This window comes from Parasteatoda tepidariorum, chromosome 11, assembly GCF_982258835.1.
Source record: "Parasteatoda tepidariorum strain Cologne lab strain chromosome 11, Ptep-v5.0, whole genome shotgun sequence".
Classification (NCBI taxonomy): domain Eukaryota; kingdom Metazoa; phylum Arthropoda; class Arachnida; order Araneae; family Theridiidae; genus Parasteatoda; species Parasteatoda tepidariorum.
The window spans coordinates 90,397,330-90,416,012 of NC_141765.1; the positions used below are offsets into that span (position 1 = coordinate 90,397,330).

General features: G+C 28.5%; 1 protein-coding gene across 3 annotated transcripts in view; it reads left to right on the forward strand.

Moving 5' to 3' along the window:
* Nucleotides 1-18,069, forward strand: part of LOC107451958 (chloride channel protein 2) — a 168,695-nt gene extending 150,626 nt beyond the window's left edge. For all 3 annotated transcript variants that reach the window (XM_016068320.4, XM_087154575.1, XM_087154576.1), the window contains 9 exons: nt 1,411-1,547; nt 2,407-2,600; nt 6,040-6,163; nt 7,117-7,193; nt 10,090-10,140; nt 12,099-12,134; nt 12,242-12,346; nt 12,444-12,530; nt 16,433-18,069. In XM_016068320.4, coding sequence (XP_015923806.1) covers nt 1,411-1,547; nt 2,407-2,600; nt 6,040-6,163; nt 7,117-7,193; nt 10,090-10,140; nt 12,099-12,134; nt 12,242-12,346; nt 12,444-12,530; nt 16,433-16,684 — 1,063 coding nt within the window. In that variant the 3' untranslated portion in view covers nt 16,685-18,069. The remainder of the gene's footprint in view (nt 1-1,410; nt 1,548-2,406; nt 2,601-6,039; nt 6,164-7,116; nt 7,194-10,089; nt 10,141-12,098; nt 12,135-12,241; nt 12,347-12,443; nt 12,531-16,432) is intronic.
* Nucleotides 18,070-18,683: the final 614 nt, after the last annotated feature.

The following is an 18,683-nucleotide window of genomic DNA, read 5'->3' on the forward strand; positions in this document are numbered from 1 at the left end:
GTTAGTGCCTTTTTTAAATATCGTTTCAGTTCAATACTTTTTAAGTGTTGTTTTTATTTTGATTAATAAATTTTCCTTTCATCGTCCCCCCACCCCCCGAATTTTGCATTTTTTAAACTTGTTTTCCTTGTCTAAACTTGCAAGTGTTTTTATCCTTTTAAATGTTATTTTACTACCATTTTTTTTTTTAATTTAGCATGATTAGCAATTCTTTATACATATTTTTAAAAAAAAGGAATTGGTCGACATGCAAGTAAAAACCAAATCTACGCTTGCTGATTTGAAACCCATTATCCCTTTATTTCAAGTTAGTCATGCTACCTATTAGACTATTTTTTACTGTTATTGTATTTCAAATTAGTAATAAAGTGCTAGTTATTTCAATGTGATTGAGAATATTATTATTGTGAGCTTCTTTTATTTTTATAATTCACAGTAAATAAAAAGATTTATTTTTTGCTTATATTATTGTTCCTTTCATTAATATTCTTGTCTGTATAGCAAATTATTTTGTCTTGTTTGGCTTATTTACATTTCTGTTGTTAATTGAGAAGAAAATTCATTACCACTTGCTTTTAATCAATATTGTGAGTTAAGTATTATTCGAACCACGAAAAAAAAAATTTACTATTTTTTAATAAAAATGTGTAAGGGATATAAACTATCCTCTAAAAGAACAGTAAAATCATCAATAATTGTCTTCTTTGATTACTCTAAAATAGACTTTGATTATGGATATTACTCTGAATTAGAAAAACTTGTTAATTTGCTGAACGGAATATACTGGATAAAAGCAAGTTAAATTTAATTTAATGAAAAAAAGAAGAAATAAATAAATTTGGAACTTGTGAGATTGTGTCTCAAAGAGCAAGTCAGAGACATCATAATCATACCAAATATGAGATCTTTATAGCTTTGTAAAATTATACTTTAAATATACAGACAGATATAATGGTAAATAAAATACATTCGTTTGACATCAAATAGTCTTCTAGTTTAGAAATCTTAACATCTTTAAAATTTTTATTATTGGTACAAGATTCGTTGCTCAGAAGGCCATATTGGATTTTGAACTATCTCTTTACTTGAGGTGGAGAAACCAAATAACATACAAAATCTGCAATTCACAATAAAAATTAAAGTCGTGCGAAAAATCAGTGTTCATGCGTCAGCCTTGAAAGTCACCTCAAAGTTGATTGACAGGAGTTCCCACAATAGTGGTGTGTTTATATCGTTCATGAGTCTTAATACTTTCTTATACCATCTGATGCACAAAAATTGGTGTCTACTCATGACATTATTTCTAGACCAAATAAAACACATTTAGTATTTGACGTACTTAGTTTATTTCAAATGAAACCTGGTGTAAATTTATTATTTCTTTATTATCCTTATTTTTCATCTATGTAGGGCACATAATGTTTACGTTGATGACATCATGGTGCGTGAAATTATTTATGTTTGGCAAGGTGCTACTTATAGAGAAATAAAAGCTATTTTGAAAGGAAACAAGAGACTCCAGTCATTCCCTTTAGTAGAGTCTTCAGGTATTTGATCTTTTTTCTTCACTTAAATGTTTTTTTAATTTATTATGCTTCTAAAGAACACCTTTAAAACAAATTTCTTCATATTTTTCTAAAATGTAGGCTCTTGAAATGTATTGTGTAAGTTTAAAAACATGTTAAAAATGTCCATTAGTTTTTAACATTGCTTATTTTCTTTACTTTGAGAATGTAATCTTACTTATATTTGGTGGAATATATGGGATTCCAATTCTCGTCATACATTACATTATAAATTCATGAAACACACCAAGCTTCCAAAATATTTCCTTTGAGATGTTACGATCATAAAAAAATATTTAAGCTCAGTAAGTATTGCTATTTCACTACAGGCTATATTTTTTCCTACTGTTTAACCAAATTTTTATATGTTGCTGTAAATAATATGACCAGCTGAAAGAACAACTTTTCAAACTAGAGCTTTGAAATTTTGTATTAATTTTACTTCGTGCTAAAATTAAATTTTTCAGTCTTTTTCGACAGAGATTTTTCAAAAATTTATTTGAATTTCATTTAAATTTTATTTTTTCTTTACAGAAATTAAAGAAAAATATTGAAAGCAAGCTCAATTTTGAAGGAAATTTGCATTTTATTTATTGGATTGTATATTGCTATGCTATTGAACTTCTTTAATAAATCATGTATGCATTGTGTTTAATTTTAAATTACAATGGAGTAAAATATAAAAATTGATATATTCTGTAAAATGAGGCAATTTTTAAAAACCTGAATTTATTTTTAAGATTGAATCAGTTTCATTTTGTACAAATGTGACCTTTCTAAAAATATTTGCAGTTCATGAAAAAATTCTTAATAGTTTTTTACTTTTAATTTATGATTTCAGAATCAATGATTTTATTGGGATCTGTTCAAAGGATGGAACTTATGCGTTTATTGGAACGTCATTTAGGACGTGAGCGCAGATTGCAAGAAGTTGCAAGACGGCAGTCTGTTGATGAAGGAACTTACAAAGCTGCTCAAGAACAACAGAGAAGAATGTCAAGATTTGAAGTCATTCCAGTTGCAAGTTTTTCTAGGGTACTTATAATAAAAGAAAATTAACTAACTCTCCATTCAAATTACTATAGTATTGTTTTTCATCAATAAATTTTAACTTTTGATATTCATTCAATAATGGAATTTATGCCCTTGTATGATAAATTCTTGGAAGAGTTAAACTCACAGATGACTTAACTGACTATTTCCTCCCATTAGTAGTTTTTTATCTGATTTTTTTTAACGAAAGCTAAAATTAGCTATTTAATTTATTTAAAAATGGTCTTTTAATAACATGTCTATTTTAAATTAAATAGTAATAATTAAATTCTTTCAAAAAGCAACATTCTTATTTTCAACTGTTCTACTTTTGTGGAATTAAGCATTTAAAGGATTAAGAGAAATACATAATTCATCAAATGTGCTCTACTGAAAAACAACCACCTTAGCTTTGTTTCCTAATTGAACACAAAGAAAAACAATGAGAACTTATTAAGAAAGTCTATATATAAATACAGATATACAACTCATTTTCTGCCCAGCAGGAAAAAAATTTTATGCAAAGAGGCAAAAGTGTCCTGCTAAAATAAAGCTACTACTAATAATAACCAATATATCCACCACGTTGTCTCTTTGAGGTATAGGATAATGCATATCACTTACTAATCACCGGAGGACACTATCGCAAGTTGCAATAATAACAGCTTTCATTGTTGCCACAGACTGAAATTGGTTTTTTCCACAAACAGCCCTTGTAAGGATACCCTATCACACTTTCTTGCAGATAGAGATCAGAAGAAAAGGCAGGCTATTCTGTAACATGCAACCTCATATTTAAAAGCCATCTCCTTGAAGATGTTGCTACATGAATAGGAGGTATTGTCCTGCTAGAAAAACAAACTTGGGCCACCAGTTTTCTGTGTAAATGGCACTTTGGCAATAAATAGATTTCTAGCATTTTGTTACAATCTAAAGTCTCCACGGGGGCTTGAGAAAAAACTGGGTTAAGTTTACCTCTATAGCCAAAGTTTTCTCACAAGCAATTTTTTTTGTTATATCATGCCATGCAATAAAATCTCAATTTTCTGTGCTGTCCAAATTCTTTTCTATTCTTATATTCTTGAGAATTACTTCAATACGGAATCAAGTTTGATTCTTTTATATTGGTGCTTGCTTTTCAGATTTTAAAAACCATAAAGGGGGGGAAAAGAAGAAATCTTAAATAAACAACAAGGGGAGACACGATGATGGCTATAATGGTAAACTTCATATGGCCTGAGTAAACAACCATCTAAAATCTACTGATTATCAAAAAATTTTTAAAATCCATTTACTGTCATTTACAAAGTGACTAGTTGACCAAGTTGAATTTTCCAGCATTGAAACAGCTTTATTTCAATGCAAAATCTTCACGGTTTAGTGACAATAAATTGCAAGTCTTGGAATAGCCTACCCTTTCTCCTGATCTCAATTCTCTGCAAAAACATGAGGGTGAAACCCAGTTGAGCTGTATATGCCAATGGCTGAACATTTCTGTTTGGGACCAAGTTAAAGACACTCATTATTAAATGCTTGGATAATGGTGTTACTGTCCTCCAAGGATTAGTAAATGGCTCAGAGTATTGCTTATTTCAAATCATGTATTAGTATGACGTATGTATTGGCTATTAATAGGAGTAGCTTTATTTCAGTGATACATTTTCTTTCTTTTTTAATAATTGTAATTTTTTCCCTCCTTTTTTCGAATTTTCTTCTTACTTCAGTGGGGCTGAATGTGAGTTACTCCTTATAAATACTTGTTTGTATATAAATGTTCCTAATTTACATGTTTCTTTCTATTTTGTTTTACGTCACGTTATTTAAAACATCTTAAAACTGAATAGCTGTCTTGCTTTTTGACAAAAATATTGATATCTGTTGTGAAAATACTGTTGGTAACTTTTTTTTAAACATACACAAAAGTCTAACCATTTAAAAGCATCATAAAAATTATTAAGTACTTTAATTGTTAAGTATATTTACTTTTTGAGCTTTACAATCTTGAAATAAGCTTTAACCCTTTCGCGACGCAAAGTGCGCTTACCGCTGAGGCCGGCAGTCTCTCTAGCGGTTGTCTCCCCAGGGCCAGAGGGTTTTTTGATGTTAAGCCTAATTCCATGAAATTACCGAAATATCAGCGCGTTGTTTAATATTGTTCTGTAGAGTATTTAAGTGACATATGCTTTATATATATTTCTATGGATACTTTATTTACTTAAGTTATTTCTTGTTTAAATGTATATTTTACACATTTTATTTTCATTATGTACTTGTTATTTTAAAACATTTAACATTACAAATCTGAAAACTAAATATATGACTTAAAGTTCTTTTTTCGTATGAAAAATTTTAAAACAGGGATCTATACACAGTCCTACGTTACAGTCCTTGCACTCATAATTACTCATTTTCAGTTTTGGAGGATTTTTCCAGGAACGTGCACAAACGAAGCAACGTCGTCAGAATCAATATCTGAAATATTTTGCATAATTTCCTCTATTTCCAGCTCAGTTAAAAATTTTCGACGCTTCGACATTCTAACGGTAAAAAGAAAAAAATTCAAGCCTACAAGATCTAATTATCCACTAAAAATTAATCCGAAAATCAAAAGTAGCGAGAGAAAAAAAAAACTCCCTTACTTACTGTAAATAAATATCACATGCTAATTTAAAGAGCCCTCATAAAACATTCCCCCCCTCCACTCCTTCCCCTAAAAACCATGTGAATGTACTTTCATCTTGAGTAGAAGGTCAAATCTACATGTATCTGAAACCATATGGACATACAATGCCATCTTTTGGAAGTAATTTCATTTTTTAAAACTTTCCGAAACACTGGCACAAATAAGTGACGGTCGGGGGTGAACGAGAAAACTCTCTGACACGCGGGTGTGCCGGCCGGGAAGTGAGCGCGTTTCTTGCTGGCACATATATGTGACAGTCGGCTCGAAAGGGTTAACATGCACGAAATTCTGACATTTTTTTAAACATACACGAAAGTCTAACCATTTAAATGCATCATAAAAATTATTAAGTGCTTTAATCGTTAAGTATATTTACTTTTTGAGCTTTACAATCTTGAAATTAAACTTATTTGATTTGTTTCAAATTAAATTAGTATTATCATTGATATCATTAAATTCGATGTGGTCATCCTCTAAAATACTTGTAGAGATTATCAGGTTAGTCCATGCACAAATTTTCCTTGCCCTTAATGTTGGCACTAACCTGAATAATTGTTTCGTATATTTACAAGAAAGTGTAAGATAAGAAATTTAATAAAAAGTTTATTTAATAAATATTGCTCCCTCTTGTATTGCTGTTTTATCATCACATTATTTTTATTTTGATATAGTTCATTTACAGTCTGCATCCAGGGTTTGTTTGTGATCTGAATTTCTTATGTTTGATGCATTCTTATTTAATTAATTTTTCAATTGCAGTCTTCATCTCGAGGCTCTCCCCCTCCATCTCCTCCTATGACTCCAACATCTCCTAAGAAGTCAATCCTCAAACATTCTCCTATGCATTCTCCATATTCTACTATTACTTCAAGTATAGCTCATGGTAATTGCATTTATTTTCATTTCTAATAAGTTTATTCTCAATTTATTTAAAAGCAATCATGTTATCTGAAGTAGTTTTTTTTTAATATTTGCTGTGTGCTATTAAAATAGGATTATTCCAACCTAATCAGTCAAATACAAATAAAATTAACCAGACAAATGAATTAGAACTATTGGAAATAGGTACATAAATTTATGTACTTGAGTAAATTCATAATGAATTTTTTAGAATTTATTATCATTCAAGTATTTTTAACTTCCATTATTAGCTTTGCATACATGGTCTCATAGTATAATGATTTCTGTACATTTGACCTATTTTCACTTTTAGTTGGAATGAATTAAAACTAAAGATGGTTTTTTGTTCAACATTTTTCATAATGTTACATAACATCACTTAGGAGATGGCTACGATATATTGTTGTAAATATCTCTTTCATTTGTGTACTCATCATTTTTACTGCATAAAAAAATATTATTGTTAATGTCTTTAATGTGAAAAAAGTTATATTAATTGCATTGTTTATGCAAGATAACAAGTGATGAATGGTTATTTTGCATTCTCTCATGTAGATTTATAAGGGTCTGTGTTTTCTATGTTGTAATTTTCATTCTTTTATATTTAGTTAAGAAAGTTCTAAATTTTGTATAGAAAATATACATTAAATATGTTTTGCTTTTAAAACTGTTTAATTATGCTTTTGTGAGCAGTATTTTTGTTCTTCTTTAAGAAAATGATTATTCCATTTATTATATACTCCATTAATGTTAGCCATATTGCTTTAGTAACTTATAGAAGAATAAAAAAATATCTATTTAATATTTGTAACAATATTTTAACATTTTATAAAATAAAATGACAATATTTTATGCATTCAATTTTTATGTACCCTCGGGTACCCTTTAAAATATATGTCTATTTTATCTGATTTATCTATTATATTTTAATGTTAGATTCTAGGTTACGTGCTGCTTTCGAAGCCATATTTAGGAAAGCACTTACTCTACAAGATGCCAATCCAAGTGAAAAGGTAAACATATAATCTTGTTTAAATGCTTTGAGAATTAATAATAAAATGTTTGCTTGTATTATAGTTGAGATTTTTGTAGTTGCTTAAGTGAGTTTTTGCACTTGGCCAGATATAAACAAGCTATTTCCAAATGTAGTACAATCAGTGTTGTAGTACAATTCATCAAATAAATAGAAGTATATATTAAACATATTTATGCACTTTTTAATAATTTTTTTGTTTAGGTTGTTAGTTTATTAATTTTAAAGTTATTTAAAAGTTTTAAGATTTTAATTGAGAAAAAATAAAATGCCTGATATAAAATACCAAAGTAAGCATTTTCTTATTTCTTTTGTGATCAATGGAAAGACAACAACTAGGCCAACTTAAAAAAAATACATATATGAAATGATTACTTGTAGGGATATTTTTTACATGATTTTTCCATTTGATCTATGTTTTTTTCCCTTTTTTTAGTTTAATTGACTAAATTCATTTTGTAACAATATGAATTTAATCAAAATTTGTAACTTTAATTTCTCCATTGGCGATCGATATGGGCTGCAGGTGGCATAGAGCAGAACTCTTTACCTATGGCAACACTTCGCATGCTTTCCCCATTAGCATGTGGAAAGTCATAGAGGAAGGAATATGTTAGTTTCTCTCTTGATTTTCATACAGATTAAAATCGTTTAATTTGGTAAACTATATGGAACTGCAAACTACATTAAACATAGTTCTAAAGAAAAGTATCACGCAAATTTTGAAGATTATTTTTATTAAATTAAAAGGAAAAATATTAGGAAAAGGGAAAATATCGTAGTACATTCCTATGCAACTGAAAAGAGGAGGAGAGGGAAGGGCTGAAGGCACAAAATGATGATTGGTATGCAGGTTAAGGTATATAATATGAAGTGGGTTAATTAATGTAATGAGCACTCTATTTTTTTCTTTTAAAAAATTATTACTGAGGAATGCTTTTCTGGAATATATGTTTATCATTTGTCCCTTGTAATGCCTGAAAGATTACTATAGGTTTTAGTGGACTTTAGTTTTTTTACTGGTGTCTAACATTTTATTTAACAATAGATTCATAAGCATTTGTCTCACTGAGAGTCCAAAATGCATAACAGAATCCAACTATGTATTCTAAGTATTACAACTATGAGTATATTGTATGAATATAGACAATTTACAATTATTATATGCAAAATTTACATTTGATGCAATTATCTTCCTCAAGTTTACTTCAGGTTTCGTGGACCCAGCAAAAACACTTTCCTCATTGAATCCACCATTCCCCTTTTTTGATTTAGAAAATACACCAGTACAATGTAAACAAGCAGCATCTGATGGTTTTATCATCTTTATTGGTCATCAATCAAGGATTTGTTTTTTATTAAACAGTTTTTTATAGGCTCTTTTTTTAGGTCATTGTGTTTCAGGGTTTTTCCTTTTCTTTGTTACTGAAAACAAATTTCCCTTTTTTCATAGCACATTTCTTTAAATGTTATTTTTTTACATTGTTATCCTAATTCAGCTTTATGTGGTGATGGTTGTATCCGGTCTTACCCAAACAGCAGTGGTTATGCAAACAAAACAGAACCATGCTTCTACCAGTCTAAATCCTTAGCAACATATAATTAGCTAGGCTAAAAATATTTCTTTTAATTTCCTCAGAAAATTCCTATATCATACCTAGAAAGTAACCATTTCCAGAATTATCAGTAACAGTAATAAGTTTTTGAAATTCGAGTTAAATAGTTCTAACATCTATTACAATTGTCTTATAAAATCTTTTTAGTGAAACTTTTCCACATCTCCATTCTATTGTATATTTTTGCTCACAAAATCTAATATTTGACATTACAAAGAGAAAAAAAAGTTTTCTCATGAAAAATTGCATGGTATAGATAAAATATGAATGGATTTTTATTGAAATTTATGTTATATAAATGGAAAAGTTGAGGGATTTTTTTTCCGAAATTGAGTAGGAACCCTGTTCTTTTACCCCACTACCCAATGTTACCTCCCTCTCCCCTACCTAGTTTTTTCTTATATGAAGAAAATCTATTTTTAAATTTAAGTTTTAATTTTCAAATAATTAGTAGGTTTTTAAGAACCAGGTTAAAATTAGGGAAATTTTAAGAATTGTTAAGACTAAAATTCAGAAACTTTCAAAACCAATATATGTCCACCGGTGTATACTAGCTGAATTCCATAGCAACTAGATTCATAGCTAATTATATCATTAGATATATAATCATGCACCTAAGAGCCTACTGGTATTATCGCTTGTCTTTATTTCTTTACTATCTGAACTAAATCTTAACAAGTAAACTACAGAGAACGTGCATATTAATTTAATTTTTGAAAATAGTGAAAATTTTATATCAAATAAATCTAAGTTTCTTTGATATTAGACAAACCAATTTTGACTGTTTTATGTGGTCACTGTTGATAGTTTAACCTAGCAAGGTTGGATGGTTAAGTAAAATTGCTCACACCAATATCCTTGTGATTTTAAACCCAGCACAAAGAAACTCTTGAGTCAAATATTTTACAATGTGCACTCTTTTAATTGACCACATTTGCATAACCATAACGAGAAGAAATAGTACTCAAATTATGAGACGTTTACAGATGGAGATATATTGTATGTTAACACATCATAGAAGGAAGCATTGGGTTTATTTTTCAAAATGCATACAATTTTATGCAATTTTTACATCCGCATTTGCCTCAAAACTCAGAAAATCTGTAACTTCTTACCTGTACTTGCATATGTTCATTTAAAGTTTTTTAATATGAAATAGTTTACTGTAAAACTAAGTTTAAATAATCATTCCTCATATTAAGTTTTCCATTTGTTCTTACTTTTCCTATTCTACAATTTGTCTTTAACATTTTCTTTCAGTCAGATAATAGTGGCCCTCCCACTCCCAATATTCCTAAAAGAGTGCAATTGGTATGTTATTGTTTCATTGTAGATGTTTTTTTTTTTTAAATATTTTTCTATTGCTCTGTCATTTTAAATTTTCTAATTTAACCTTTATGACTGACCACATTTTAATTCTTTCAAAATTTTCTGTTTTGCTTTTAAAATTATATAGTGGATTGTCTTTGTAAATGTCGCACTAACTAGTAACATATATTGTGTTTTCTTATAGTTATGTTTTATTTGATAGTATTGTTTGTAAATTATTTTATCAATCTATTTTTCGATAATCTTTGTCATCAAAACCTGTATGCTTTTCTATGCTTTTTCTTTCTTTTTATTAAATAGCTAGGAAATTATATTTTAGTTTAACTTTTATTTACTTTTGCTAAATCATTGATTAAATAAATTGAACATCCAAATTGCAATCCATTTTTAGTTGCCTATTGACATTTCAAATATTTCAGTACTTGTTTAAGTATATTATGTGGTTTGGAATCTCTATACAAGTCGTCTTTTTGCAAATCATAATAAGTGCTATCCAGATTTTTTTTACATATTTTTTATTTTTATTTAAAATGGAAATGCCACAGATTATTTGTAACTTGAAGCTAAAATTCTTGATGTTCTATTAAAATTGTATGATTTGTATCTTCTTTACTATTTTAGTTTTGTTATAAAAAAGGGAAAAGAGTATGCAAAGTTGAAATTTTAATTCGTATGACTGCATTATGCTTCTTAATGGTAAATATTTCTCTTCACTTAAACCATCTGGACTAAAAAGTAATTCATCAAAAACTATTGTGTAATCTATATAAAACTATTGCGCAGTCTATTTCTTTGCTATAGCTTGAGAATTGTTTTTGCCTAGCATAAATTTGTTTAAATCTACTTATTTGCATCTATTTAAGAACAAAATTTTTTTCCGGGCATTAGCTAATTAAAACTTTACTCCAGTAATTTTCCCATTTGTATTCACTTCTTCAAATACATTTTAGTAGTACTGATGAAATACTAATATTTCACAAATAAAACCTATAAATGGTGTTAATTATGATATTTAGCATGTTAAAGCATTACGACTAATTTTCGCTTATAAAAACTGAAGTTATTTATGTACAGTGTGCAAAAAAAAGAGAAAATAAACTGAATAATTAAAGTTTTAATAATCAAAGAGGTTAAATAATTCCTGGCAAATCAGAGGTTAAATATACTTCTTTAAAATTCAATTTCTCAGGAACTATTCTACTGATTTTGTATTTTGCCTTATAAAATTAGTCTTTAAAATAATGTAAAAACTTGTATACTGTATAATTCAAAATTTTGCAACTACTATTAAATGTAATAATATAAAAATTAATGGATAAACAGGTTTGGATAATTGGATTAACAGGTTTCATAATTGTGTTTAAAATTTTTTTTGATTTGCTTAAAAATTCTTAAGATGTTGCAAAACAGGCAAAAAGTAAATTTAACATTAAGGGGTTCAAACTTTGGACCGCTTTTCTGACCAAACTATTGGGTTCATATTTCCTAGATTGCAGTTACCAGTAAATTTAAGGGCCAAAATTACAAATGTTTCAAAAATATATGTTTATTTAAAGAAAGTATGTTTTTTGTGTCTGATTTTGTAATTTGAAATATAGTCTGCATTAATTAATTAGGCTATTTGAGGTCATCTCAAACTCGTAGTAGATGAAAATCCAGTTATTAAATCACAAGTTATATAGGGTGATTCGCTTTTCTTTTGCTCACTGTGCTTAATAAAACTTTAACAAAATAATTTTCCTATTAATATCCTTTAAAACAAACTTGAATTGCATATTATTTTGAATGCAGTTTGCATCTAGATTAACCTAAATCTAATTGTTTAAACAATATAGCAATCTTACAGCTACTTTTGTATTAAATAGGCATATAGGGTTGGATGGTTGATTGTGATTAAGACTTTTATAATTAATTTTACTTATATTTAATATTTGTTTCAGCCTAAAGAGAGAGTAATTGATATGTCTCAAGAAGAAGTAAGTTCAATTTTTTGTACTGCAATTACTTTGTTCTTAAATTTTCTAAGTTATTAAATCTAGAAAATTTTTGTGTTACATTCAATTTATTTACATTTTTATTGTAGCAATTAGCATGGGAAGAAGATCAACTAAACTCACCTGTAGATTTCAGTAAATGCCACATTGATCCAGCACCCTTTCAATTAGTTGAACGAACTTCACTTATTAAAGTAAAATTAGTTTTCTTTTTATAAAACTGGTAATGATTATATTACTTTATATAATTATTTATTAAATATTATATTCTATGTGTTAATTTTATAATAGGTACATTCCTTGTTTTCAATGTTGGGCCTCAACCATGCCTATGTTACTGCAATTGGTAGATTAGTAGGAGTGGTAGCATTGAAAGAGGTATATATGTTTTCCCTCAAAAAATATAATAATTTTATTTATTTTTAATTATGATTTTAACTATTTTGTATAATCCTTTGATCTAATTTTGCAATCAACGTATTTTTAGGCAAAAACGTCATCTAAAAAAAAAAGTTGTATTATTCCTCTATGCGGCGCTTCCGACGAAATAATTTTTAGTAGCAAAACATTTATGAAAGAAAATTATTTAAGATAAAATAATTTTCTGAGAGAAGGACTTAAAAAAATTGATAACGAAGTCGACGAAATATTCACCCATATCACGTTCTGTTGCAGAACAATCACCAATTCTTATCACACTTCCGAAAATAACTAAGCGAAATAATAATTTCAAAAAAACATCGCATAAAGAGACCAATTTAGAAGGTATGCATCTTGCATCCACCCCCAGCTTAAATAAAGATCGCAATCTAGAAATCCACCTAGCGTAATTGTAATTGGAGCGAATAGATAAGGAAGTATCCCCTTTTCTCTTCCCCAACCCCTTTAAAAATAACTGATTAAATTCCTCCTCAACAGCCCAAGTAGAAATGACAATTAGAGGAGGTGGGGTATATCTTTCTTTTAGCATTTTCTTCTCACTTTCTAAGCTGAGTCATATTGTGTTATTTCCGTTGAACAAGAGGGCATTCTACCCACTAAAATTCCACCCCCAAAGATTGTGAAAGTGAAACTAGTTTCCGCTTCTTTAATTCTTGAGAATTTTTTTGGTGCACGCTTAGTTATTTTTTTATTTTTTTTATTATTAGTTATTTTGTTATTAGTTGTTTCATTATAACTAGTTTTTCCTCAAGTTGTTAACTGTAGTAAACTTTTAAATCTTTTTTTTAATAAATTTTTAGCTAAAAATTTTTCATTTTATTTTTCTTATTACATTGTTTTGCAGATTTATGTAATCAGTCGCAGCCTTAATTCTTCCATTAAATATGGTTGAATTATTTTTTTTCTAATAGAAGAATAATTTACTTTCCTAAAATTTGAGATTCTCTAACCTTTTTCTCTCAAACTCCCACCCTCCCAACGTAAGGTTTTAATCGGCGCCGCGCTGAGCGCATAAATATTTTTTTGCTGTTAATTATTTGCTCGTCTCATGTAAAACATGACAGCTCTATTTTTTGGTGCAGTGCCACAACTGGTAAGAATAACTTTATTTTATATCGTTTTGTTGCTGAAAATGATAACTTTTTTTACATTAACTTTTTGTTAACGCATTTTAGGCTATTCTCTCCACCCCCCAAATAAATTAGAAATTACGTTATTTGATGTATTTAAGAATATTTTGTTGTACTTGACATTATTTTCAGAATTATTTATTGTACTTAACTTAATTTTTTTCCACAGTGCCAACTGGTAAGAACAACTTTATTTTATATCGTTTTTGCTGAAAAAGAAAACTTTTTTCACATGAACTCTTTGTTAATGAATTTTAGACCATTCTCTCTCTCTCTCTCCCCCCCCCCCAATAATTTAGATATTGCATTATTTGATGTATTTAAAAATATTTTGTTCTACTTCACACTATTTTCAGACCATTTAAAGGGTTATTTATTATGCACGCTTATTCCAAATTAACCTGTATCAACGATTATCTAGTTCAGCCTTGCCTAAACAGTCAGTCTACAGCCGTAAGTGAGCAGACCTGTTAACGGATTTTATTTTAATTATAATTTAGAAATTAAAACTTTACTTTATGAAATGTAAAATATTTTATTTTATTATACCGATGTTCTAAATGGTAATTTAAAGGTCTGTTCTATAAGGATGCTGATACGCGCAGTGTAGCATCTCTGCGACTCTTATGATAACTTTTTGTTGAAAATAGGAGCCAGCTTATTAAGTATCAGATATTGCAGACATCTATTATAAATGAAGAATTCAATTCACAAAAGACTGTACAACTATATTTATTGAAGAAGATAAAACTTTAAATATAAAGAATGAAAGCTACTCTCAACAAAACTAAAACATAACTCTTCAAGAGAAGAAACGTACTCTATACAAAGCAAAACATAACTAACTAAATACAAAAACACCCACTTCCTTCTAGCTGAGAGACAACAGGAAGTGACTCAACTTCCCTCAGGAAGTAACGCAGCAAGGAGGGAAACACTGCCATCTATTTGTTTCTATTTCCAACATTCGGCCCCCTTTTCCTTTTGCTGTGCTAAAAGATAATATGCTGTGCTATAAAATTGCTTTAGTTTTTTTTTCTTTATCCAATTTAAAATATTATTTTTATTAAATAATATGAGAAAAATTGTGCATACTTTACTTGTAGGCATTATATATAATTTGTATTATTTATTGAAAATAAACTAGAAACATTTCTTATACTATTAGAGATATTTGTCTTAATGGATTAAATAAAATGAAATACCAATTAAAAGCTCAAGTCACTTCTAACTTACTTATAAATTTGTGCACCTAAAATATCTAATTTGTACCCAAAAGTATCTCTAATCCGGTCACTCTTATTTGAACTTTAACCCACTGGCGCTTAAGGAAATAGGCAAAATTGGGAGAATGTTTCACCCCTACACACAGTTTCCCTATCAGTTAACATGGGAAAACCGGTTTTGCCATGCAGAGAAGACTGCAGGTTAAAATGCGACTTTTTACGTGCAGAACCGTCAGTGGGTTACAGAAATATGTTTGAACAAAATGGCACTACATGATGTTTCAAGATAATTTCATTTTAGTTTTAATGTAAATTATGGAACAGCAAGTTTTCTTATGAATCCTTTAATTTTGGAATTTTTTCTGAAGGCCATCTTATACCTGGCCACTGGATGATGGAAGAATAAAATGCATTCCAAAAACTTACCATTAAACACTATAAATAAGAAAAAAAATGAACTAAAAAATGAATACTAAGAAAAAATACTTTGGGCTTATACCCAGATTTAGTATTTTGGCTTATAACCAGATTGAATTTTGCCATATTTTCAGTAAATCATTTTATATTGAACATTCTGTAAGTTGTTTGCACATTTATTATGCTTTATGTACATGATGCTTTTTTTTTTTAATTTTTTAAGTTTTGTTTTATTAAAATTATTAACAAAACAATGTTTTTAAGTAAAGTAGTTAATATACAAATAGTTATTGCTTAACTTAGCCCCTTCTCTGTCGGCATCGCACCGTATACGTTCGGCATTTTATTGCTCGCATGGTTGGCATTGCATACCATGCGATGAGGAGAAAAGTTGAATCATTGAAATTGAATTTGGCACTACTGACATGTCTCTTTAAATCCTGCAATTATTTTTGTATTTCAGAATATTGCTAAGAGACAGAGCAACTAGTCTCACTTTCATCACAATTTCTTACCTGGAATTGAAATCAAAATCATTTTGTTCTTTCTGTAATTTCTCTTTCAAGTGTTACTGTTGCATGTCAAAATAGTTAAGATAGTTTTGTGCTAAATGTGATTCTTATGCTCTGATGCCCTAAGACTGATTGTAAAGCTTTTTAAACGTTGAAGTTAGAAAATTATTTTCTAAAATATTTACCTAATTTTAATAGTTATTTTATGCAAATATTTATCTTAAACACCTTAATACAATGGAGGTAATAAGCATGTTATCACAGTGTTCAAAGTTACAACTAGGGTGCATTGCAGGGTAAATTTGAGATCAGTGGATGGGGCATCACATATTTTGCTCCAATAGGTCTAGCAAAAAACTGCTTGCTGACAAAAATATTTGGCATTTTCAAATTTAGGATAGAACATATATTAATTATCAGCAATAAAAAAATTTTATTTTTGGTCAGAAATTCAGGGGGGGGGGAATCAGACAGAGAAGGGGATAAAATGTTGACAATTCTTTAAGTTCTTAATGATAATTCTTTAAAATTAATTTGTCATTTCTTTCCTTTAGCTTAGAAAAGCTATTGAGAATATGCAATCAGGTAATTATATCAGAAATCCACCAACTACATTTGAAACTACAAGCATTTTGAATAATCCATACATGGCAGCCGATTGCCCATCAGAGCCTCCTTCTGAAGCCCCATCTGAAGCTCCTTCTGAAGCAGAAACGCCCTCAGAGTCTGAGGAAATAACGGAGAGAAATAGATTTATTTTTAACTTTAAAAACATCCAAAGAACTAATCAGACATCACCAGTTTGAGTCAAATCATTTTTCCACTTAGGGCTAGTTCATATTATACTTTTTTTTACATTTTGAATACAGAAAAACTCTTTTACATGATTCTTTACATCATGTTTAATAGTCTTTCACGCATTGCACTAAACAAGATGTTAATAATATGAAGTAAGTTTTGTGCGTGCATTTTGTATAGGTGCCTTATGTGCAATTTTTAATGAATTTACTGTGGTGAATGTTAAGATAAAGAAATTTTATACTTAAAAAAAGTGATATAAATGGTGTTTATATATGAGTTTAGCTTTAATTCTCTGGATCTGTTTTCTACTAAATTTATGGAATTATAATTAATCTTTTGAATGTAGTGCTTAGCATGCAAATACCTATTTTTCTGGCCTACTTCTTGTACCAGATGTAAGCATAAGGTTAAGAGAATAACATGCACCTACAAGACTCAAAATATTTTCTTTTTTTGAATTGTTTTTAAAATTAAAAATTCTAAAATTGTTTCTGCATCATTTTACAAAGTTCTTATAAAATGAAATCAGACAGTCTGCTTTTGAATAGAGCCTCAATCATGACACTCCTCTCTATAACATTATATTTAAGAATTTTAGTTATACACTGGAAAATGCTCCGTATAATTTTTCCATTTTCAAATTAATTAATTATGTAAAAAATGCTGATCTCTTTTGAATCAAAAAATATTTCCAATTTTTAACTAGTTTTTTGTAATAATAACAATAAAATATGGAATCATAGTCCTATTTTACAGAAATTTGGAACAACAGCTTTTGAGAGATCAAGGTCACTACAAAAAATGTTTTGAAGATGGTCTAGCTTGTTAATATTTCTAAATTACACGATTTTTCAAAACAATTTAGTGATTAAATTGCTATTTTAGGATCATATTTTTTTTAATGTTATTGTTTAAGGAAATACAGCATGAAAAAAATCATTTTTTCAAAGAATTTCAAGGTGCATATCAATCCTTAAGGAGGGTCATATGTGTACAATTTTTGCATGAGTATAGGTCTGATTTTTGAGTTATTTGAATAAATAATTTAATGAATTAATTAAAATATGTGCAGAAATTAATAATTTGTTTTGAATATGGAATAGCAATATACAGAATATTTTGTTTTATAAATTTTAGAGTAATCTATTAATTTTTAGTGTAATATTGAGATTAACATTCAAATTACAGCTAAGAATAAAAGTAAAAATCTAACCAGGTAACTATTTTCTTGCAGTTTGGAACGTTTTTACCTGTAATTTAAAATATGATACAAAACTTCAATATTTGAAACTATAAAAAAATTGCAAGCCTATTGCAAAATTTTAATGTGAAACAGTCCAGAAAATCAACAATGAAATTCAGATTTGTTCAATAGGATCTATTATTTGTTGAACTTGAACGATGGGGACTGAACTAAAATTTCTAAAATTCCCCTTCCCCCAAAAAAACTACTTAGTAATCATAATGACCCTCATATTTAGTCATAGATAAACATGCTAATTTATGCACTTATTGTCTTTTAGATAACTATCTAGATTTAATTCGAATTCCATTGTGCAACTTCAGTAACTTGAAGGAGTATGGGAAGTCAAATATACCTCTAGTTATCAACATTAAATTACAGAAAATAAAATTATTCATGTTGTATTAGTCATTATCTTTTTAGTAAAAATGATCTATACGCCAATAATATCAACAATATTATAAAAATCATTTATACTCATAGGTAATTTCATGTTAGATACACATATCTCCCCTTTTGATTGTTCTATGTAATTTTCAATTCTAACATCTTTATCAAGCTCAAACATGATTTGAATTTTACAATCCACTACCTAAATTAATTATTTTTCAATTCCTTTTCACATTTGCAGTTTGTTTTATATTATTCATTTCATTTAACTGAAATATGAAAGAATGACTACAGTTTTAGTGGCTTGGTTTATGTAACCTTACATATGCTTTTAAATTTCTCATTAACTTATTATATGCTTATGAACTGTT